This window comes from Microtus pennsylvanicus, chromosome 3 (assembly GCF_037038515.1).
Source record: "Microtus pennsylvanicus isolate mMicPen1 chromosome 3, mMicPen1.hap1, whole genome shotgun sequence".
NCBI lineage: Eukaryota > Metazoa > Chordata > Mammalia > Rodentia > Cricetidae > Microtus > Microtus pennsylvanicus.
The window spans coordinates 71,411,911-71,436,674 of record NC_134581.1 but is presented as its reverse complement, the minus strand read 5'-3'; the positions used below and the strand labels follow the sequence as shown (position 1 = coordinate 71,436,674).

Genomic DNA, 24,764 nt, shown 5'->3' with positions numbered 1-24,764 from the left:
ACCAGTCTCTTAATAGTCTGAGAGCTGCAGGCAGATGCTCAAGTGCCATTGCCAAATACCCCTGATGTTTCCCTCAGGATCTAGTGCTCAGCTAGTGGTGCTGCTGCAAGGGCATCTGGGAAATGAGGCTTTTGGTTGGCTGGTTTCTGGTCTCAGTAGAAAAAGAGGGCGCAGTTCAGAGCATCAGTGAAGGGCGCTAGAGTGAGCAGCAGCAATTTCTACTGCCGTAGCTACCCGCTCTCTTCTTCCTGGTGGAAACCCAGCAGACATCACACTCTGGAGTGGGTATTTAGAAAGACTTTATTAGCACAGCAATGACCCCTGGCACACAGTTGTGTGTTCACAGACTGTGCAAGGCACCATGCCCCTCAGGAATCATTCATGTACTTCATTGTAGAGTTGAGAATTTCTAGCCCATGAAGCTCTCGAAGTTGGGCAGCAAACCTGTGGTAATCAGGACACAAAATTCAGGTCGATGCATGTCATGTTTCACATTTAGCTCTCCAGATTGAGAGTGGCTACAAACACGGGCCATAGCCCTCTCGGTAGAAGGGGGAAGTGACGGTGGCACTGGGGAGCCCTAAAGATCAAAGAGGGTAAGTCGGGCTCTGGAGACTCTCTTCTGGAGTGTCGGATGTGACAGGCTGCTCCGAGGAAGCTGTGCTCTTGGGAAACCCCTCTATCCCACCCCAGCAGGTTGCCACTTTGAACTCACAATGTGCTTTGCTTTCTGTGGAAGACAGATTTTATCTTTTTCTTCCACTTGATCAACCAGAGAGAGTTTAAAAGTGTTTTCAGTGTCATCCAAATCCTCATTTTCCGGGGAATGGGGTGGGGGGCAGAAAAGAGAGGTGTGCAGCTGTAAGGTGGGAGCGGTGCTCAAGCCTATCCTCAAGGTCTCCCCTACTTCTAGCCAAGGGATTATGGCACGGCTGCAGGGGAACACCCCAAAACATGCATTGTGGGTGATTAAGCACATAACAGATCCAGAACAGGAAGCAGAGCTAAATGATAACCACTGAGCAGAGTTGAACTGCAAGTCTCTAGCAGGGGGCATCAGAGTGCTGCCATGCAGCTGTCTCTCCAGCAGGAGACTGTTACCTACGCTGACAGTCCTCTGTCCGCTTAGACCCAAGTTAATCAATCAACCAGGCAATCAATCAGCAAAGAAGTAGAAGTCTGTTCCAGAAAAGTAAAGACAGAGATGAGAAGCTATGCATGGTGGTGCATGCCCATAATCTCAGGCATTAGTGAGGTGGAGGCAGGGGGATTGTGATCAACCTGAGTTAGAAAGCCAGTTCCAGGCCAACTAGGGGAAAAAAGAAGATGAAGAGGAAGGGACGAATGGGGAATGGAGGAAGAGAGAAAGAAGGAAAGAGAGAGAGAGAGAGAGAGAGAGAGAGAGAGAGAGAGAGAGAGAGAGAGAGCAAAGACAGGATATGTTATAGTTTGGATATTAAATGTCTTCCCAATGTCCATATTCTAAGGCCTTAATCCCAGTTCATGTGATAAGATGATAGAACCTTTAGTACATTGGGCTTAGTGGGAGGAATTTAGGTCACAGTGTTCTCAAAAGGCAGTCGGGGATTTGGGTCCTTCCTGTGTCCTTCTTGGCATCTTGGTCACCATGAAGTGAGTGAAGAGCTCCCCTTACTGCATGAACCCGACTCTAGACACTGTGCTGTTAACAGCCCCAAAACAACAAGGACCTGGAGACTGAAGCCTTTGAGGCCTTAAGCTAAAGGAAACCTTTCTGTAAGTGGACTTTCTGTCACAGTGACAGAAATCAGAATAACAGAGGGAGAGAGAAAAAGATGGAATGTGTGTGTGTGTGTGTGTGTGTGTGAGAGAGAGAGAGAGAGAGAGAGAGAGAGAGAGAGAGAGAGAGAGAGGAAAAAGGAGGAGCAAGCAAAATGGAGCAGGTTGGAGGAGGAGGGAATGGCAAGAAGATGGTGACCATATGCAAGGGACCAAGCCCTGTCAGATGCATTCCATTTCTCAGGCTGGAGGTTGTGGTTCCCCCAAAGGACCCTTCTTCCCAGAGACTTAGCTCATGGGGGCCCCTATAGGCATGGGGTACCCCCATCCATGGAGAAGGCAGGAGGTACCCGCATGGAGCTCTTCATACAGTGCTAAGCTTGCCCCACTTTTTCTGAGATGTGACCTCCACATGGGTGGCCTGGGTCAGTGGTGATCACGACAAACCTGGGCTCGGCTGTGCATAGCTTCCCCAGAGCAATGCCTGCATTCAGCTGCACGCCTGTCCTCTGGGAGTCGTTGCCTGCCAGCTTCAACAACACTTGCACAATGTCCGTCTTCAGCAGGGACGAGGCAGCACTGGGCACCTCCATGCAGTTGCCAAGGCAGAGGGCAGCGTTGCCCACCAGTATTTCATCCTCTGAGTCAAGCAGCGATATCAAAATGTTGAACTCTGCAGGGAAATATGGCCACAAGGAGCAGTTCCAATGGACAGCCTAAAAGGGCTGATGAGGGGACATGAGAGGCTGAAGGGGCAGATGTCACGCTTCTCTAGAAACCTGGGAACATATGAGCTCTCTCCCTGTGGCCATGCTCTAAGGTATAAAAGGGCTTTTGTAACCCGAGTGGCGGTTTAATCCCAGCACTCGGGGGGGTGGAGATAAGTAGTTTTCTGTGAGTTCGAGGCCAGCATGGTCCACATGGCAAGTTCCAGGCTAGCTAGAGCTACAAATGAGACTATCTTAAAAATGGATTTGAGTGTCAGAAAAGTCTGTCCTCATGGTGACCTACACTCTCCGTCACCTGCCAGCCTGACCAGGAGGCAATGTGTCTTTTCAGAAGGAAGGTTTGCCCCGTTTGGTTAGTCCCCTTCCGGGTACAGTGTGGAGGTGTAAAGGACCTTCATCTGTTGGGCACCCCCTCCATGAAAACTGCAGAGGATTGACGATGTAAGTTATATCAGGGAAATTAGAGCGGAGCCTTCTTTGGTCACATGGTAACTCTGCAGCCTCGGCCCCTATCTTAAGAGTGGAGAGACACCCAGCACACTCCGGATTAACCTGGTGAAGCATTCTTAGTGAATTAAGCTGAGCTCAGAGCCACAGTTCCCACTGTTCTCTGATGGCTGAAGGTGCTTTGTTCTCCCCTCCATCCACGAAGGAGGAGAACTGGTGCTAGGTCAGTTCAAGCATCACTATAGAAACAATTCCAGGTTAAGTTGGGGGGAGAGGAGAGAGTTATCCTGCTTCTGCCCTGTGACCTTTGAGCTGCCTGGCATTTTACCCAAGCGCAGCCAAAAGGTCAGCGGAACACTTTGTGATGGGAGATGAACTGACATCTGGTTGTGTAAACACTACAAGGGAGCGATGCTGCCTAGGTCTCTCCTCCCTCCTCAGCCTCGGTTTTCTCTGTAGCTTCCAGGGTGGGTCCCCCAACGAGGCGTGGGCTCCCTTAACCAAACTGTCACTTACTTTTATCAAGTCTCATCACTTCTTCCCGAGCCGGATGGCAGCTGTTTGTGCAGATGGCCAGTGTCTTTATGGCGTAACGGGATGCAGTCTGGCCTCCCGTCTGCGTTTCAGAACAGAATCAGAAAAGCAAAATCAAGGTGATAACCATTCTTTCCTAGATACCTCAGTGATCATCATAATAGAGCCAGGGGCCTTCTTGGCTTCTGTGAGATAATTAGATCAAGCAATGGCGTGGGCTTCTTAGGTGAGCAAGGATGGAATGTCACTTGTACCCATCTGTAAACCTAGCTCCTTTCCCTAGGTAGGAATTCAGGTCTGTCCCCTGCACACCTGACACCACTGGGGGAGGGGTTTATGAGAGAATGTTTAGATAACAGTGGTTTATATATAAACATCTGCTGTTTAATAAAAGATGTTTCCCCAAAGGGAAGCAAATGACTCTCCCCAGTCCTTTGGCCTTTGGGGAATAAGGGTTGACAGTCTTTGTGAAGACTTATGAGAGGTAATGATTATGCAGTCATAACCCCCAATATCAGGGTCTTCAGGATGTGTGTGGACGTGTGCGCATGCATTCAGCAGTCTCTGGAGCAGTGCCAAAAGTTGTAGCAACAATGACAGGTAGTGATCAAGCATCGGTTTTGACTGAGCTCCTCCCTTCTGCCCCGTTGTCATTTGCCCTAGCCTGGCAGCATCTTGTCCACTGTAGAGTTTGCTTCCTGCCCTGCTCAGCCCAAGGTTTTGTACCCTTGCGGTACTACCGTGGGTGAGCCTTGCAGAGCTAAAGTGGTATCTAGAGGCAGCCGCCGCCACCTGATAATTTGCTCTGCCTTCCCAGGTGAATCGAGCTCCTCTCTTGGATTCACTGCCCTCAATTCACTCAGGGAATTCCAACATCCTTTGGTCACATGACAACTCTGCAGCCTCCGTAGTTCACAAATGGAGTTACCACCAATGCAGTCCAGATAAGGACAGAAGGTACCAGGAGTCCGTGAACAAAATAATTGGCCTAAGAAGCTTTGCAAAAAAGCATTCAAAACACCTTGCTCAAGGACAGAGACTGTGTGTTTTGAAGCTGGGCTTGGAGGGCAAGCAATTTTCATCACTGTAGATAAAGAACAGTTTGCTTATTCATTCAACGGTCTTTGTTGCTGTCCAGGGCACTGTCCAGGCGGACAGGTGGAAGAGGCTCGCTAGTCCAGTAGGGATAACATCGCGGCACGTTAACTGAACAAAACCCACCTTCACCCTGCTCTCCCGAGTTAAACAGGTGTCTCAGGACATTCAAGAAGGTGTAAGCAGTCAGGTTACTTTACCTTCAGGAATTTAATCATCTTCTTCACCACACCTGCTGCCAGTGCCTCCTCCATGATGGCTAGAGAGGAACAGAGGGTCCGGCTCAGAACACCTGCGGCTCTCTGAGGGGACACAGAGAGGATGATTTAAAGGTTAATGGGGAGGTGTTTGATTAGGCAAAAAAAAAAAACAAAAACAATCTATTCTTTGATTGTTGAATAATATAATGGCCAAGGAACACACAGCAAACATAGTTCTTTTTTAATAAACCTGCCAGGCAGGCAGTTCAAAGGCCTAGAAATACTGCTTCCTTGTACAGAGACCCAGAGAGGTTCAGCTTTATACCGGATCTCAACCCTGAGAATCAGTCCATTTAGGGTGCCTCCCAGTCCTCAGCATCAGTAGGGCCCTCCCTAGAAAAGCTCCACTTTCAGGACCAACCTTTGGAGTTTTCAGTTTTCATTTATCTTTATCTTTCCAAGTCTCTGGCTTTTGGTTCAACTTCCTGGGAGATTTCATTTGTTTTATTTCCCAGCTCTTGTTTCATTTAAAAAAATCTTAAAATTATAATTATTTATAATTGTGTGTGTGTGTTATTTATATGTGTGTGAGTGTATGTGTGTGTGTGTGTGTGTCTGCCTGCCACAAGGACAACTTGGGGAGATCTGAAGCCAATCCCTCTGCCTGCAGTTTTTAAGGGGCTATTTTCTGACACCTGTCCTGAATGTCACTTTGTCTGTCCAGGCTTTAGGTCCCGCACTGACAGAAACATGAGTAAGTGAAGAGTGTGCCCTAAGATGGCACCCAAAGGCCTCCAGAATTATGCTAACATTCTTTTCCACGTGCACTGCCCTACCCACGGGACTGTCTTCGGTTTGCTCAGCCAAGTGTTAGAACAGAATTAAGGAATCATTCTGGCACATACCACTGAAGGATCTCTTGAAATATAATAAAGATTGCATTCACTGGTTGGATTCCAGACTACACAGTCAAGACATTCGTAACGTGGGTTTCTGGACTCTACAAGGTTCACGTGTACATGTAGGAGGAGCAGTCACCAAATCCTCTCAGACTGAAGGCAGAATTTGTCATTTGTGTGTTTGTGGGCATGGCTCTGAGGAGTTCACCCACACTGTACCTCAGAGTTACAGAGACTTCAAAGATGGTGACTGCAGATAGGGTAAGACCTATTAATATGAAAACAGCACTAGAACAGGAAACTGTTAGTCGGCTCGCTAGAGAAACTTACTGTCAGGATTCCTCCATCCTGGCTGTTCAGTAGAGACAGGCACTTCCGGCTCATGTCCACCGCCCACATCTATAAACATGGGGAATGGGGAAGCATTTTTATAGCTCAAATAGAATCTTCTGGAGAGTGTCTTCCAAGCAATCAAACAGAGCCAACTACTCCCTCTTGAAACCACAATATTCATGTCCCTATTTCTCTCACAGGGGCTTCTTTTATTGCTCCCATATGTGTCTCCTCTAACTCTGGGCATGATTCCATAGCAGAGGACACAGTTTATTTGACTCTTGAAATGCAGCCCTGAAAGGGACTGTTCTGCACACGTGCACAGCTTTCTGGATGAAGATGAGAGTGACTCTTGCCCTCAGTAGAGCGACAGAGCATCCCTCCAGCCCTCCAGATTCCTAGACTGTGATTGTTCCAGGGTACACGCTTCTGTTCACTTCATGAATACATGAATGAGCCAACAAAACATGTCTGTCCCAGGGCTCCAGGGAGGGTGACAAGAAAACTGTACCTGAGAGAGGAAGGGACCCTCAAGACACAAGTTCATGATGAGTCCTAAGAGAGTATATGCAACCTCTCTGAACACATCCATCTCCTCCTCACACTTGACCTGGAAACAAAACAAGGTCATCAACCTTCTTGCTGCTTTGAAGCTTTTCGTGGTTATTTCTTCCCTTAGACAAGTGTCTTGAGACACCCATGGCCCCTGTATTGTCAATACTTGGACTTGATGGAATGGCAGAAGTGCAGACACTAGGAATTAACATCAGTTTAGGAGCAATAGAAGGTGTCTTGGACACATTGGCTATAGTACTCTGGCTCAGTGGGCCTTGGGATTGCCCTGAAAACTGTGCTGTGGAAATGGATGACAAGCTCCATCAGAAAAGCTTCAAAATTACTCTAGGGTCAGGGAGACTTAATCTAGAGGATTTTGGAGGCCTATAGCTATAGCAGCCATAAGTCAAACAGTCCTTAGGTCCTGGGAAACAGAATAATTATAAGAAGCCAGTGCATCACTGGAGGATGGGAGACCAAGTTTAAATAGAAAGGCTGTGATACCAGGAGGTCCAAACAGGCATCCCCAAATTCTTCACAGGCTATCATGTGTCTTCGGGAAGTAGGCTCAGCACTCATGTTTCCCATCAGGACAATGCATTGGCAGAGGGCTGAGAGGTTGGTTAACTTGGGCTCTCGCTTCTACAAATGAATTCAGAGACAGCGACGTCACAGACAGCAGATAAATGATGCCATAGGCCTTTCTAGATGTGTCTCTTGCTCACCAAAAGGCTAGGAATCAGACACCTAGCCTACTGTCACTCTGTGACATGAATGAAGTCACCCTGGTCACATGATGCAGTCACAAGCTTGGCTTCTACACCAACCAACTGCAAAATGTTGGGGTGTGGTTATGCTCCCCTGGGGTCTCCTGAATTTTTTTATGACTCCCCTCACACAGCATGCTCCCCCAGGAGAGCCCTTGCTTCATTCCTCACACGGCTACCCTTGTCCCGATGGGGTGATTTCCTCCCAGGCGACAGAGTCACACCCTTTCCTCAAGACACTACTTTGTGCTAACGAGGACTCTGGTAGAGAGGTGCTCTCTCGATACCGTCAGGTAAGACACAACCCACTGGAGCATTTTTCCCCCTGCAGCCAGTCCTGCCCCTTGGCCACTGCTATTTGTCCTGTCTGCCATTGTTGAGTTCTTTTAATAACGGAGAGCTGTGTAAACTCCAGCTGTGGATAAATGACTAATCAGGCTGAGAGACAGCAGGGGTGCTGGGATGTAAATTGTGTTCCGTAGGCTCTGTCCTGGCAAAGAAGTGCCTGCCACAGCAGAGAGGACTGGGGTTTGCTCACCAGAACACCTGTGAGTGCGGGCAGGACACCCGGAAGGTTGGCGTGGAACCAGACTTGGAATCTGTGGGGACAACATCAGCCAGGGTAAGTTTTAAGTGACACAAAGTACGCCTCAAGGCTGTCATCTCAGGCGACGTCTCAGAGAGCTACAGACAGGGCCTTCGTGATGTGGCTTTCAGTATTTGTTCTGTGCGCCTAAAATTATCACGTGACTTCTGTTTTCTAAGCCTAGAGAATAATCTTTGATGTCAGACAGCAGGTCTCGGGCACCAGCTCTTGTAAGCAGAAGTAGCTGGAACTCCCCGGCTCTGTCAAATTGACTGCAACCCTTCTTTCTGCTCTGGGTTTGTGTGTTCCACGTACCCAGTGCAGATGGGAACACTCATCACAGCCACTGAGCAGGCCCAGACATACATCACCATGTGCTCGTGTCACGTGCAATGCACCCCGCCCCCCAGCTGGCCCACCGGTGAGCGTATTAACTCGTTCCTCCCTGACTCTTTCCAGGCAAGACTCACAATGGGTGCAATGAATGTTTTCAAAGCTCATAAGAAATGACTTAAGAATTTATAACAATTTTAAAAAATCTAGGATTTTTACCATCTTCTCCCAGCAGCTAAAACCAAAACAAACAGGAAGAGATAACTAGCTATTCAGTATTACTGGCAACCAAAGAGGAGACTATGATTCCCTGTTCCTTCTACTCTGCTTGCTCACTTATATTCATTCAACACAAATTTCCCAGCAGTTATCATGCAGCAGGCACTGGCCAAGAGGCGGGAAGCTTCCCTGAGCCACACTGCAAGAAGCACTGTTTTCAGTAGCCATCCTCCTGGTGTCTGCATGCGACTGGTCCAAGGACCCTACAAATACAAAGCCATGCCACTGCCCAGGTTCCTTCCACAGAGTGATACAGTACGTGCATAACCTATTATAACCCCCTGGAAACTGAGCCATGTCTCAGCATTTGTAGCTATGGTACCGAAGCAATGTAAAGTGTTACATGAATACCCACTATGTATGGGTTAGGAGATGATAAGGAAGGGGCATGTTCAGTACAGAGACTTTCAGAAGTACTTTTGATCCGTGGTTGATTGAATCCACAGATGCAGAACTGATAGAACGAAAGGATGACTGTGTGTCATGGTCTCCACGCCCACTGAGGACTGGGTCACTCTCCACTTGGAGGAGCTGGCTGAGACTAGATGGCCATTGCCCTCTGGAAGCCATCGGTGTCCTCGCTCAGTGCATCTTGTAACACTCACCTGGAGATTTGTCTAGTCTCTGTAGCTGGTGGCATTTTTCAAAAGCCACAAGGCTTAACATGGGTCGAAGAATTGTCATTCTATAGAAACCAAACAAAACAATTACCTTTCTTCTAGAGCCAAATCTGTGAGTAGTCCGATGGCTGTATTGGCCTTCTTGTCTGAGAAGTCCAGAAACGACAGCAGTGCTTCACACAGTCTGAAAAGAGCCATTAACAACAACAACACACATAACTCTGAATGGGCCATCTTCAAACTCAGAGTCTCCAATAGGTACTCTTGTAAAGAGCCCAGTAAAGCCTCAGCATCTGGGAAAGAAAAGCAGAAAGGATGAACCAACTGTGCCCAGCCAGGAGACCTGGGCCCTTACCCACCCATGGACACCATCCATCAGTTTGGCTGCAGCACTCCGTGTGAATTCTCAGGTTGCTAAACAGTTGTAATGTAAATTCGCCAATTATCAGACAGCAGCTTGGAAGGAAAGAGTTTCTGGAGCTCTGCCCTGGGGCTGAGTCTCGGTCAAGTTTATTGACTTGGATGACATCTACATGGCGCACTCACTAATCGGCTCATAACTAAAGTGGGATGGCCCCCTAATAAGACAGGCGATGGAATAACTATTTCACAAGATCTTGATGGGCTGCTGAATTTAGCAGATGGGTTTAATAGAGTTAGAGTCCTCCACTGAGAGCTGGAGATTATAAGTGAGGAACAGAGCTGGAAGACTCACTTTGGTTACCCATTCATGCAGAAAAGGTTCAAGGGTTTTGAGATGATTGTAAAGAGAGCCCAGGAAAGCAGTCCAGTTCAGTTGCCAGAAAAAGCTGTGAAACCTCAAGCTGCCTGAAGAGGACCTACTGTTAGAACACTCCTAACACTATTAGAAGTGAAAGATTTGAGTCCCCTCCAGGAAACTGAGCATCTCTGGCATGCTACCTACTGTGCTCAGCACCTAGTTCCTGGTCTACAGTGACACACATACAAACAAGGAAGGAACGCGTTAGGAATGTGCTAGAACAGACTCACACTAAGGCCTCAGAGTCTACCCGTCGGGAGCTGTGCAGGGGCTAGAGATGAAAAGGCTGCTGCCACAGAGATGATGGTCTTAGCTCCTTCTTCAGAGAACAGTGATAGTTACTATCATGTATTCATTCAACCAATGGTGCTAAACTGCCACTGACTACTGTCCAGGCAACGAGGTGGGTTCTAGGATTACAAAGATGAAACGAGACGCTGTTCTGGCATTAGCAAGCTTGTGGGCCAGTGTCAGACACATGGAGACAGGACAGAACATGTCAGACAAAATGCCCTGAGGTACTCTCAGAACACGAGACATCTCTGGGGACATCTAGCAGCTCATTGCCATCAGTTCTTAGGATGCAGGAGAATAGGGAGCAGGGAGGTGAGGGAACTAGACGAAGCCCAGTTCATGGTGGGTCTTCTAGAGTCTTCAGCGAAGTTTGGATTTAACTCCCAAGGTTCACCTTCTCCAAAGTGTGATGGGTAGGTGGCTTTCTGGATGATAGTGGTAGGGGTAGGGTGGGGTGCAGATTTCTAGACAACTCTAAACTTCAGATCTCTGGGAGGCTGCACTTTAGTCAAGCCCCAGGTGACTTCTAGACATTGTATCTCACGAGTTAAAGACAGTCTTACAGGCCATGGAGAGTCACTTTAGAATTTTAAGAGAAAAATAGCAGGACCAATGTGCATTTTAGAAACCTCTTTTGGATGGCTTAATGGAGGTCATATTGGAGAAGGTAGGACAGGGGGACAGAGAATCCCACCAGTGAGATGTGTGGTTGTCCTGACAAGAAGGGTCATGGAACTGGGCTGTGGCAGCGGCAGCATGAAAGGTGCTATTAAAAAGGAGAAGGTATTAAAAGACTGAGAAGGAATGGTAAGAGACCAAGGAGGAGAACAACAAGAATCCTGCAGGAGATGCTAATGAGCAAGAACTGGCAAGCTGCTGTCTTATTGCCTGTGGTGAAGGTGGTGCAGGTCAACTACAGAACTCCTAGGTGAATGGGTAGTGGGATGCCCATGTGAAGACAGGAAATCCAGGTGAAAAAGACAGGAGCAAAAAAAATCACATTTTATTTGCTATTCAGAGAGGAGACAGGATCTAGTAACAGTGGGTGCTTCCATCTAACCCACAAGAGGGGACAGTCTCTGTCTCTTAAAGTCCAAGACAAGAAAACAGCCAGTGTAAGATTCTGGAGTTGCTGGCTTGCATGATGGCACGAGAGGGATTGGTACAGGAAACCATGAAGGAAGAACTAGAAAGGGGGGAGGAGGGACAGGGTGTACTGTGGGATGTCTTTTTGTACGTTGTGAATATGTGTTGCTCTCATTGGTTGATAAATAAAGCTGTTTTGGTTTATGTCAAGGCAGGATAGAGCCAGGCAGGAAATCCAAGCAGATATACAGGAGAAGAAGGACAGAGTCTGGAAGACACCAGCAGCCACTCAAGGAGCAAGATGCCAGAGCATCGTGCTACCGGTGAGTCATGTACCACATGGTGGTACATAAATGAATAGACATGGATTAATCTAAATCTATATATAAATATAAAGCTTGCTAGTAATAACCCTAAGCCACCAACCATTTACAATTACTATTAAGTCTCTAAGTCTCTTATGTGGAAATGACTGCAGGACAGGGTGGGACAGAAAAGTCTCCAATTACAGGATATATGATATCCTGATAGCCATGTACGATAGTTCAAGAAGGGTCTGGAAAAAAGGACCATGCCTCAGGGCAGTGGGGTAATAGCAAGTCAATAAATAGCCTATGGGTTGGCTATCTGGGAGTGTAGCAGGTACTCACTTTTAAGGGACAGATTGATTAACAGATTGTTCTGGGAAGGGCTGAATCACCCAAGAATTAATATAGGAAGTGGGGTGCTTGAATTGGAAAAGCCTAGTGTGTGGCCCCTAGTGCTGGGAAGTGGCAGAATTTGATGCATTCTTCAGACCCTCCATCATCTGGGCTGTCCTTGGGTCAGAGAGCCATGGGATAGGAAACTCATAGGGTAATTCTGGCAGTAGGTGGATTAACTGGGGGAGGTGTATCACATCCTCCTTAGCTGGGAAGACCTCCAGTCTCTGAGCTGTCTTAATGCCTGGCCCAAGTCGAAAGGAAACAGACACAGCGAAAGTGTTGGGTCTTCCCTGGAGGGGAGCGTGCGTGGATGGGGTTGGAGCACTGCAGAGGGGCACCCATGCTGGGTGGGGATGGGCTAGATGGTGTCTAAAGATCAGGTGTTCTCAAGCCTCTGCAAATCCTTGACTTCCTCAAGAGTGTACTCTAGCGCTCATCCATCAGAAATAATTTGCTTTGGAGTTAGTCCAAATTCCTCCTACACCAATTTAACTCTGTTTTCTTGGTCCCGAAGATGAATGCTGATGAACCTGAATAGCATCAAGGACAGACAACAGTCAGGGTCTTCCTGGTTTAGTTAGCCTTAGGAGACATAAACAAGAAAGCTCCCTCACCATGTGACAAAACACTTCTCCTAACTACTCTCATTACCCACAGAGGACAGTGTGTCCCTGTTCACCTCCTCTTGCTCAGAGACATCTTTTCTGCTCTTTTGACAGGCAAGTTGCCCCAGTGGATGGATCACGATTCAGAGAATGGGCTCATGGAGCCAATGATTTCACTACTGCCTCAGTTTAAGACTTTCAACAATCTACCCTAAAGAGAGAGAAAATGATCACCAAAACATTATTAGGCTCATTTCCAGAATCAGATATGGATGCTGGGGAGTCGTTTTACGGTCGTGGCAGCTGTTAGCTGGCCAGCCTCACAGTCACTACCTCCCCCTTCCAACCTGCCTGACTCTGCTCCAGAAGCTACCACCCCCACCCCGGTTTCCTGGGTATCCCAGGACATGGGTCTACCAATCCGAAATAAATGGCAGCTTTGCTTAAGGAAGAAAGCAGATCTAGCGGGTGCTAAGCTGTGTTAGACAGGGGGATATGAGGCTTGGCATCACACCAAGGGGAAAAGAAAGGTAAAGAGAAGGACAGCGACCTTGACATTGGGGTCCTCAAGCAAGAGGTTACTCTGCTTAGCTTCTTCTTATTATGTGAGAAAAACATGACAGGCTCTGTCTTGTTTAAGCTCCTTTTGGTCAAATTGTCACATGAGGCAGGAGAGAAAGATCTGAACTGACACAGACATATCTCTGGGTTTTGTTTGTTTGTTGGTTGGTTGGTTTGTTTTGGAGGGCAGAAGACAGTGTGCTGAGAACTGAACCTTACTAGCAAGGGCTCCAGCATGGAGCTCATATTCTAAAAAAAAAAAATAAGGAAGTGGGGGTGCCTAGCACACTTCTTTTAATAAGGAATTATGATTGTGTATGTGTGTGTGTGTTTCATATTTGTATGCGGATGCTCTAAGAGGCCAGAAGAAGACATCAGATCTGCAGTTGGAGTTAGGGGTGGGTATGGACTCTTCAATATTGGTGCTGGGAACTAAACTCCGGTCCCCTGCAAGAGTGGAACATGCTCTTAACTGCCAAGTCATCTCTCCAGCTCCCCACCGTCCCTCTTAAATGTCATCCCATGTGTGCAGTACAGATAAGACAATGTATTAATTTTCCCAGGCCAAAAGAAGAATAAAAAAGCATACAAGGATTAAACACTGGACTGTGAGAATCTAAAATCCCAGCGCTTCCTAAAAAGTGGGAAGCCTGTTCCTGCCAGTTCATATCTGGGGAAGGAGAGGACCTGCCACTATCTGTGATGTGTGCACTGCCCTGTCCTGCTTCAAACAGTATTGTCTCAGCACAGAGAGCCAGTAACTTACCTGGAAAATGGACATCAGCAAGACTAGTGTGCCTGACAGCTATAAGCTGAGATCCCCTCCTGACCTAAGAGTAGGCAAGACTGTATGTACCACGGCGAGCTACAGCACTAGAGGAGTTCAAACTGAGATACTGGTCACTCAGAGATAGCAAATGTCTTAAGACAACTACAGCTATCACTGCTCAGAGACAAAGAATGGCTGGCTTAAGATGAAATAACACCTGATGAAGGGATTGAGCTGATGGCTGCAGGGTCATCTGAAAAGAACCACGTGCCCTGGAAGACCTTCCCTAGCAATCCCCTGCCTACCGGGCAGAGCTTCTGGGTTGCCAAGGTCTTTTCTAGAAATCCCTGGGGCTGTGACATGATGAAAACGGGGAGATGGAGACCACCTTGTCCTTGGCACACAGTGGACTCCTCACTGGATGGACAGGTGAGAGGGCTCAGCCTGGTCCAGAGAGATCCGGCTCCTTTTCTTACAGAGGACAGAGATAGGAGCTGGGCTCCTGGGAATAAGCACTAGGGAACGGCTGGCTTGTGTGGCCTTATTTGCTGCAGCATCTCCTGCCCACTCTGTGACCAGGGAGTAACACTCCCCTAAGTTACCATGGGAGATAAAACGATAAGGCAGTGAAGAAATCGGCAGATTAACTTCTGCTCCAAAGTTCCTCTGAAACGTTTACAAAGCAGGACACGATGAATGTTATTTCTATCACTTTAAATCATAGAATATGGCTGACGTTCAACCTTTAAAAAAAAGGCATATCCATTTCAAATGGTCATATTTATAACCAGAAGACAAGTAAGCAATGTAAATTGAAAGATAAATAAAAAATCTGGGCTGAGAGAGCTCAGTCAATTACAGAGCTCAGCACCCAAGCCTGAGAACTGAGTTTGATCTGCAGCAAGCCTGAAAAGGTCATGGTAGTCACTCTTGTGATCCCAGCACAGGGAAGCAGAGACAGAGACCACTAATGGTTGCTAGCTGGCCTGACTTGCCTAACTAGAGATCTCTGGTCCTAGTGGCAGGGCTATGGCCTCACAAGTAGATGGTTCCTAAGGAGCAACACCCAAGATTGACCTCTGACCTTCACATGCATTAATATACTTGCACACTTGTACATACAAGTGCATCTACACGCACATGTATACTTCCCTCAGCAACATGCGTGCACTCGTACACACACACACACACACACACACACACACACACACAACACATACATCTGTCCATGCACACGAAATAGATAGGTAATAAGCAAACAAACAGAAAGAATCACTGTGGTCCAGGTAAGCTGTTTTAGAAAATCCCTTTAGAAGTCAGGCATACACTATCCCCGTGTGTCTCAGTCTTTGCAAAAACCCCACAAAAATGTATTTGTTTTATGAAATTATACTCTCTCACTTAAGAAATGGCTGAAAGACATGCAAAACAAAATGCTAGCATTGTGTTAAACAGAAGAACATAGGAAAAGCCAGGGGAGAAAAGGGGTGGAACCTGGGCCTGAGTCTAACAAGGCAGAAGCAAGTGGTCCATTTCCAGGCTGGGTTCTGGGTCTGCCTGTGGAGGTGCTGCCCTGTCAAGTTCAAAGGTCTCTGCTTGTGCAGAATCAAAACTTGGCGTGGTCCTGAGTTCAGCCAGGAGCTCCTCGAGACACCTTCCTGATAGGGTTTCCCTCAGAGCCTCTTTCTGTTACTTTCTCTCATGAAGACTCATGCCAGCCTGGGAGTAACACACACCAGTAACAGCAGGAGGGATGAGCAGCTTGATTTCGTCTACACAGTGGTGACCCAAGGGGCCATAGGGAAGATCCCACGGGCACAGGCTTACCGGATTAGGTCGAGGTGCTTGATGACCTGGTTCCGGCCGTTCTCTGTCTGGGTGAGCTGCAGCAGCAGGGCAAGGCTCTGCTGCTGCATAACCAGGACTCTGGAGGTCATGAAGGAAGGCAGCAGGGTGGCCATATCCGGGTGGGTCACAAGCAGGCGCTGGTTTTCCTCTGCAGAACACAGGTGTTAACCTGCCTGGAGCTGCCGTGACGGCATTGAGGTGAGTTCTGTTGCCCCCCACCTAACAGGAAGTTGGCTCATTCTTAATGCATTTTCCAGGCAGGATAAAGACTTATAAGAACTGGACTCTGGGGCTAACCTTCTGTGTTTGACTATGCAGAGTGATGCTTTTTGCCAGTCACTAGCTCCTGTGGCCCCCCGCTTCCTCATCAGTAAGATGAGGACAATGGCCCACCTGCAAAAGTTTTTAATGAGGATTCAGTGAGCCACTGCTTGCTGGTGCCAGACAGAGACTGGCTCTCATAGATTAGTTACACTATTATCATTCTTATAAAAGCTTTCTCAGTGGGTGGAATGTGGAAATGAATGAAGGAAAAGTATTTGACTTAACTGAAATATAATCAGAGCATCAGCCTTTAGACAGTGGTCAGAGCAACCGTTTGTATTCTTCCTAAGGAACTATGATATCACGGGAGAAGTACACCTCCAACAGACTGTGTACTCTTCCCAGAGTCATAACACTGAACTTCAGTGATACTGAATTTGGCTTGCTTTGTGCTCTGAGCAGGCATGTGGGAGCAGACAGGGCATGCCAGGAGTGCGAGCATAAGTAATGAAGCACAGTAGGGCAGACCCGAGGGATGGTGTCCTGGATTGAATCTGAAATATATGCAAAGGTTCCTGCGTTAAAGGTCTTGGCTGCCTGGCTTTTGGAAGCAATGATTCTCAAGATGTGGCGGTTTGAATGAGAATGTTTCCCATAGGTTCATGTGTTTGAATGCTTGGTCCCCCGTTGGAACTGTTTAGGAAGGACTGGGAGGTGCGACCTTGTTGAAAGAGGTGTCACTGTGGAAATGCTGGAAGTGACTTCTCTCTCTGACTCAACAATATGCCACAGATTTATTCTCATGCTTCTGCTTTTGCGCATTCTCTGCTTCTTAAAAAAAGGCTTGTGTGTATTGAGTTGGGCATGTCAAGAGTTCATGAGCCTGAGACCCAGCATGTGCAAACCTCAGGTGGCAATATTTCTCATATATTAAAGCAACTCCAAAGCTCACAGAAGCAAAAGTATCTGGGTTGTTATGCCTAACTCACAGAGAGTAAGGACAGCCACCAAGTTCTGCCTTTCTCAGCTTCCTTTGGGAATCTTGGCAAACACACAGCCCTGAGTAAGGGACTTTGATAATTCTTGGTTTTGGTGTGTGTGTGCGCGCACGCGCATGCACATGCATGTCCACATATGTGTGTGTGTGCATATGGATAGAGGCCAGAGGATAACTCACATGGCATACTCAGGTATAATTCAAGACTCTTTCTTTCTCTTTGATTAGGGCCTTCACTGACCTTGACATCACCAAACTAGGCCTTGCTGGCTGACCTTCGAGCCCTGGGGTCTACCTGACTCCACATTCCCAGCATGCCACCACGACTGTTTTTGTTTCTTTCTGTTGTTGTTAATGTGGGTTTTGAGATAAACTGAGGAGCTTGACTGTACCGACTGATCCTGTCCAGTAACTGGGCTTCCTGATAGGCAGGCTTTCTACAGCCACTTTAAGTTCTCTGTCCTTCCATCTACTAAAGGAAACGGGATGGCTTCCTCACACCCAGCTGGTACGGCACACAGGGCTCCACCCTGTCACTGTCCTCATTTCTAGTGTTTCCTGTCCAAAGAGCAAATCTATTCTTGTGAAACACATTTCTTTGAGATGAAGGAAAAAACTTAAAATCTTGATATACACGGAAGTCACAAAGGGAAGACAGTGCAAGGACGTAATGATCTCCGGAGAACATTGTATCAAGAAAGGTGGGAGTTGACAAAACAAAATCCATCTGGCATTTTCCTATTTCAGCAACAGACACTAATCAGGGTCAGAAGATGCTGTCTGGTAGTCATATATCTCAAGAAGCTGGCTGCAAGGGGCTCCATGGTCAGCAAAACCAAAGTATTTTCAAACAGATGAGAAAGGACATGATCTCCATTGCTCACGACACGAGCAGAAGCCATTAGTCAGCTGAGCAGGGAGAGGAACGGGCAGTGGTGGGGAGCGGACTGGAAAGCACTCGTTATGCTGACAGTGATCTTGCCCACTCTCCATTCCAGTGTCCTGAGGCGGGGGGGGGGGAGGGAGGGGAGGAGGATAATGAGAAGAAGGAGAAAAAGGACTAGGAGGAGGAGAAATAGGTGGAAGGGGGAGCAAAAGAGGAAGAAGATGAGGTGGAGGCTGGGGAATGCAGTATAGAACTTGCTTTTTGGATCCACTTACTTTTGGGGAGGAAAAGGCATGGGATGGAGACGTCAGTCCTCCCAGGGCTGGCCTTTGGGGAGAACTACCAGACTGAACCATGCAGCTCTTCCTTCTGGGACATGCAGCTAGCAAGTAACAGTGAAGAACCGGGCTTACCATTGTCACTACACACTGCTTGCCAGAGCTTCAAAACAGCCACGCAGAGAACCTCCTCAACCGCATCTTTCCCTGCTGAGAAGAGGCACCTGGAGAAGACGGGAGCGTAATGTGGAATCTAGGCACTAGTTTTGTTTTCTTTTCCCTGAGTTCTGCCCCCAGACTCATCAAATGGATAGTTAAGAGATTTTTTTTAATGCATATCCAAGTTAGACATGGTGGTGCACACCTTTAATTCCACCATCCAGGAGGCAGAGGCAGGTAGGTCTCTGTGAGTTCAAGGCCAGTGCAGTCTACTTAGTAGTAGACCAGCCAGAGCTACATAGTGATCTCTCTCTCTCTCTCTCTCTCTCTCTCTCTCTCTCTCTCTCTCTCTCAAAGGAAGACAGACAGACAGACAGACAGACAGACAGAAAGAAAGAAAGAAAGAAAGAAAGAAAGAAAGAAAGAAAGAAAAAGGCTTATCCACAGGTCACAACAACCTAGGAGCTGCCCATCACTGATTCCAAAGTTCCAGATCAAAGGCAAAGGCTAAAAACACAGGGATGGGAACACAGAAAAGGGTGGGCCGCTAAGGACCATCAGTGATGAGTGGACATGCAAACATTAAATCCACACCAGGATCCTCAGCCTCCTGGATCATCCTAGCACAACACAAAATAAACACATACCACCCCCTTCTGTGTAGGTCTTGTTTTAGATAAAATTCTCAATAGAGTCAACCAGGACCCAGCTGCTTCTACTTCCTTAAAATGACCAGAGAATGAGAAATGAGGACAATGAAAATCTTACAAATGGTGCTAGGAAAGCAGGGGAAGCGCTGTTTGTCTGGTTGGGAAGTATGCAGAGGGCCTGTGACAGGCTCACTCTCTGTCAGCTGCAATGTGATGCCAAAGACCAGAGGTTCCAAGCTCAAGGCGATTAGCTTGTGCTCTTTCAAGGGTCACCCTGCTGACTGAGGAATAAGGACAGAGTCCAAAGGCCTTGCCTGTGTGGCCAGTAACTGCTTTCACACACATGGCTATCTGCCTTTTCTTGATAGACATCTGGCTCTTTCTGTTGGGAGCTGTGAACCCCCAGATCCTGAATTTCTTGTAAACAACTTGTTTTCCCCTAATACAAGAGCCTACAGCTGCTCTGAGCATGAGACCCTCAGGAGCTCCTGATGGCAGGGGAATGGTTTTTGGTGCGTTTGGCTGGGGTGTGGCTATCCCTATATAAGCTGCCCCTGGACACGATAAAGGGGGGCATTCTGGCATCAAGGATGACCTGTGTCTCTTGTCTGTGAGGCTTTGTGTGTTTCGATCTCCAGCCCCTTGTCCGGCTCATGAACTGTATGGTGGTGCATAGAGCGCAGACGGACATGGTTCGCTGCATCTTTCCAAATATCCCTACCTTCTTATGACCTCATGGTCACTGATGGTGTTGAATCCACCACATGTTCTGAACAAGGTCCGTTCTGTGCCTGAAACAAAATCACAAGAACCAAGTCAGGATCCTGACCTACCAGGTTGGCGTCCAGCTGCAGCATGGCCAAGCTTATCACCAGATCCCAGTGTGATCATCAAAAATCTAGCTGGACCATTACACTCTGAGAAACGCAACTGCCATCAGCTGTTCAATGTGTCACAGTCAGAGGGACTTCTTAGAAAATATCTATCAGCATCTCAACTCATCCCTCTGCAATCTTTAGAGGGCATACAGGAGCTGGAAAAACCAGAAAGCCTGATTCTGAATGTTTATTTTGAGGCCGTCTCCAGGCTCTGGAGAAGAACTTAACAATTTCTAAGAAGTGGTCGAGGGGGTCACCTGGGCTACCTCTCTGGTCTATACTAAAGCGGGACCACAAACTCCATCCATTTGTACAAATGACATCCTGTCACTGAGCAACCAAAGTTGTTTACAGGAACCGATAAGAGAATGTCATGCTCTCGTTACAAGACAGAAATATTTCCTCTGAAACTATTTTCATGTTCCAAGCAGGTGTTAAGAACATCTGGGGCCATCCCTATAGTTATCATTTCTTCTCTTTCTACAAGGCATAGAGTGTTAAGAACGGATGTGAGGATATAAGCAAGGCATGCGAAACACACGTGAGGGAAAGTTTACAGAATCAGTACACAGATATTTAATATTTATATTTACATAAACATGGGCTATGTGTGGTATGAGTATGTAATACAGGCACGGGGAGCAGTTGAACACCATGTGTGTCTTGCGCGGTGTGTGGTGTTTACTGTATGAGTGTTGAGTCAGTGCATTCTCTGAAGAGGATGGGGCACAGGTAGAGGTATATTTCTTCCAGACCCCTCTTTGGCACCTATATCAGCATAGTTTTTCAATCAATATTTACAGAAGGGAGGAGATATTTGTCTCACAGACTCAGATCCCTGCCCCCCCCCCCCGCCTTCCCAAGGACAATGCTCATGAGACTACACACGTGTCTAACTTACAGTCTGTCATCATTTCTGTCAGGATCTCAATGCCTCCTGCATAGAACAAGGGTGTCTGGTCAGGCTTGGAGAGGGTCTCCAGGAGATTTCTAGTCGTCATTGCTGTTTTCTTTCCAGAATCCAGAGACGCACGAGCTTCCTTCTCTTGAAGATCTGCCTTTTCTCGAAGAGTGACTTGATTTAGGTATTCTAGCAAACCAAGCAGGAGAAAGAGAAATAAACACCCTAACAATTGAAAGAACCATATAGAAGATCCCCCCATCTCTCCCCCACCCTTGCCCACTCCCTTCCTTTCTTCCTCTCAAGGATGGGAAGTACAAAGCAAGAAAATAATTCAGACTCCTCTTCAGGAAGGAACCCTTTAGGAGCAAAGGCAAATCTAAACTGAGTCTTAAGCCATCTTGGAAATTTGGGGCTGTCTAGAAGTCTATGGGAAGATGGCATGGAAGAAAAGAAACGGTGGAGTCTGAACACGAGAACAGAGGGAAGATGAGCAGGCAGCCTGCAACACCCAGGGCTGGGCAGGGCAGGAAAGGTCAGGCTGTGGCCTTGACCAGGGTGGGAGGCACCCAGCAATGGCAAACTGGATTTGGACGGACGGTAGCAGCAGTGACAATCTCACCTTTCACCTGAGTCTGTAGCTTGGGGTTTATCTCTCCAATCTTCCGATAACACTCTCTAGACTGGAAAACAGAAACAAGACCTTGAAAGGTGGTCAGGGGAAAAGGTGATTAGAGGGCAGAGAGGGGCGTCTAAGGGCTTGGTTCCTTCATTATTCCTTCTTATCCCCCTCCCATCACTTGAGGCATCCAGGGAGAGCAGGAAGCTTTTGATATTTTTGTTTGGGCTTCTCAGGTTCTGTGGCACTACAGGCACTGTTTCAAAAATTCATTTTAAAAACTTGTTTGTTAAATACAAACTGCGATATCTACTACCCAGTCTTGAATTTTTTTGTGGCTCATGCCTGCTGGAAGTAAGAATAATCATAATGTATATACTAAATTTAGATTTGATATTTGCACTAAGAGCCTGTCAGCTATGCCCAGGGGAGCTGGGAAATCAGCAAATCTGGAGACTGTGTTGACTGAGACCCAGGGATAGAAGAGAAAAGCCTGGAGAGATACAGGCTGTGAAATCAGGCAGCGAAGGCTCCAGTCACTGGCTGCTTTAGACTAAGCTAGAGAGCTTGACAGCAAGCTCTTACTGAGGAAGTGGTTAGATAAAAAGTTTCTAGAAAAAGAAAGACCAGTTCAGGGAGATTTGGGGGCGAAGATAGTTTCACTCAAGTATATATAAAATCACCAGAGAGCACCCAGCCAGTTTAGAAGAGCAAAACTAAGAAAATAAACACTCATGTCTTCATGGTTTATCAAGGCTCCTCTAGAACACTGGGGTTAAGAATGAACAGAAGAGGGCTGGAGATGTAGATGGCTTAGCAGGTGATAGAGCTTGTCACCCAAGCTTGGTAACTCAAGGCTTGAGTTGGTCCCTGGAATCCACAGAAGGAGGGAAACAACTGCACAGAATTGTCCTCTGTGACCTCTGTGCCACACCAGGCTCATGAACACACAATAACAAAAGGAGAATGAACACGATAAAAACTATTGCAGTAAGAGATAAAAATAAAAAAGAACACTATTCCGGATAAGTCTATGTGTGTTCAACCCAACAACTCCTTAGCCCCACATCCAACCTATGAATGATTTCTGTCGGCTTGGGACCTAGGAGCCCATCACCTCCACTGCCATCAACACTGGGATTAATTATATGATGTTGTAGTGGGCATCCACATACAGAAACAAGATTGCAAGTGAATTTTGTTTTCTTTCTGCTCATGTCTTTTCTCTGTGGAGGCTGAATCAGTATAAGCAGAAGATTCTGCTGACATGAGTCCCACAGCTAGAGGGACTGTCTCGGATTTCATCCAACATCCTTCCCAACTGTCTTATCTCAGGACTTCAGAAAACACTACAAGGTGGACTAACATCCAACCAACGTGTGAGCTAACTTACACCTCGCTAAGGACTTACCTTGTTGTAGTTCTTCATGGCCAGGTGGGCTTTCCCCATGTGGAAATAGGCTTTGGTGCATTTTTCATCACACTGTGTGAAAGAGAATAGCTGATCAGATGGTGCAGAGGATCTGAAGCTATTAGGCACGCCCCTGTCTGCCTCGTTAACAGAACGAGGCCAGCAGCACTTTGGTTCTCGGGACAGCTACCAGAGCTGACAATTAAGATTTTTCTGGGCATTTGTGATCAAGCTAATTGCTGCCTGCGAGGAGCCTGTGTACATGGGCATGCTCTCCTCCAAATTAGCAATGCCGCCAGCTCTCACTTCCATGTAGAGATTTGCTCAAAAGGAAAGCAAGACCCCTCAACACTGGTTGAATGTTAGAATCACCTGGAAGGCTCATACATGTTCTGATCTGGCTGCCCCTGGACCAGTTACATCACTATCTAAATGGGGTCCAGACAGATAAAATTCTTCAACTTTTTGGTTGAAACAACTGAGTAGCTAAGTTTGAGATTTGCTGGCTTATTAGCAGACAGGATTCTTTGGGAAAACAGCTATGGTTACCAGTGCGTCTTAGTAGGAAGCGGGTTCTTTTTTGCACATAAGCCACAGCCCGAACTTTGTTACAGTGCACATTATATTGGTCAGTTGTCCTATGTTCACTGAGCTCACTGAGTCGACGGCTGGGTCTTGAAGTGGGGTTGCCTCCCACTCCGTTTCAGACCCAAGTGTGCTTGTCCGTGGATCCTGTCTGGGGATGGGGTGGCCATCCTAACTCTGTGATGGGGGAGAGAGAGCAGCAGGACAGACGAAGAGGAAGAACACTGTGCCCTTGAGATCAGCTGGAAGGTGGAGGGAGCATTTCCAGCCGCGCTTACTACTGGTTATCAGATAAGCAAGCCTGTGGAGAAGAGAGGCTGCGCCTTCCACCGTGGAAAGCTTCTCTGTGAGAGGAAGCTCAATGGGAACTCCAGGTGACTGCCTCACTTCCCCTGCCAGCTTCTGCTGGATGTCCTAAGGGCCTGACTTGACGTTAGTTCTCTCTGTAGCTATTTGTTCTTTTACTCAGATACTCCTTTCTGACTGGGATGCTTCATCAAGAACTCCAGCTGCCTGCCTTGAAGAGCTTTCTCCAGTCAACTTCTGCTGGATGCTTCTGAGAACCAAATTTGACACTTGCTCTCCCCCATGCTTTTTCTCTCCCCTCCCCCATGCTCTTTCTCTCTCATTCTCCCTATTTTTTTTCTTCCAACTTTGGCTTCGCTTGTTATTTCCTCATAAATTCACTCTTTCAAATCAGAAAGTACAGCTATTGAAGATCATTCTTTGGACCTTATAGAACAACCAGGAATTCACCTCAGTATCACTTAAAATCTAGGCCCTACAAAGGGAGGCTTTAAGTATACAGCTAAGGATATACCCTTCACAGAAGGCCCTCCTGCCTGCTCCTCCTCGTAAGACTGCAGGGAGCACAGATATATGGACTAAAACTTGAAACATCAGCTAATTAACCTTCAGTGATCCCATTATTAGCAAGATATTGAGTCAGGTGAGACATCCTTTAGGGTTTAGAGATAGTAATTCATTCATTCATTCATTCATTCATTCATTCTCTCACACTGTTGGAAGAATCACATAGCACTTAGCACTTGGCTGGGTAATAATCCATTAGCTGCTGTTGCTGTGGTTACAGCAGCAACAATACATTTCACAGCAAATGTGATCTAAAGAAGGCTAAATCATAGTAAAAGAGGGAACAGTCAGTGCTAGGGAGACTTTTACAGGCGTGACTTTATGTATACTGTTTCCTGATCCACTGCTCAGTGACTGGGAGAAATGGAGAGAAGAATGAGGGCCAGGAGGACCAGTCTGTTCCATGAGCTATCATCTAGCTTGATGCTTTTATGAATTTCTTCTGTGAGCCTCACAGAGATGCAACAAAGCAGGCCCAGTC

At 47.1% G+C, this 24,764-nt stretch overlaps 1 protein-coding gene across 1 annotated transcript in view; it reads right to left on the bottom strand.

Annotated features, from left to right (window-relative positions):
- Positions 1 to 281: 281 nt before the first annotated feature.
- The window catches only part of Ttc12 (tetratricopeptide repeat domain 12), a 43,636-nt gene continuing 19,153 nt past the window's right edge, over positions 282 to 24,764 (bottom strand). The window contains exons 8-22 of the mRNA XM_075967797.1: positions 22,826 to 22,897; positions 21,418 to 21,478; positions 20,796 to 20,984; positions 19,738 to 19,807; positions 18,343 to 18,431; positions 15,762 to 15,930; positions 9,226 to 9,318; positions 7,855 to 7,915; positions 7,054 to 7,191; positions 6,506 to 6,604; positions 5,992 to 6,060; positions 4,763 to 4,864; positions 3,450 to 3,549; positions 2,206 to 2,431; positions 282 to 444 (exon numbers count right to left, since the gene is read on the bottom strand). Of these exons, the coding sequence (XP_075823912.1) occupies positions 369 to 444; positions 2,206 to 2,431; positions 3,450 to 3,549; positions 4,763 to 4,864; positions 5,992 to 6,060; positions 6,506 to 6,604; positions 7,054 to 7,191; positions 7,855 to 7,915; positions 9,226 to 9,318; positions 15,762 to 15,930; positions 18,343 to 18,431; positions 19,738 to 19,807; positions 20,796 to 20,984; positions 21,418 to 21,478; positions 22,826 to 22,897 (1,614 nt within the window). The 3' untranslated portion in view covers positions 282 to 368. The remainder of the gene's footprint in view (positions 445 to 2,205; positions 2,432 to 3,449; positions 3,550 to 4,762; positions 4,865 to 5,991; positions 6,061 to 6,505; positions 6,605 to 7,053; positions 7,192 to 7,854; positions 7,916 to 9,225; positions 9,319 to 15,761; positions 15,931 to 18,342; positions 18,432 to 19,737; positions 19,808 to 20,795; positions 20,985 to 21,417; positions 21,479 to 22,825; positions 22,898 to 24,764) is intronic.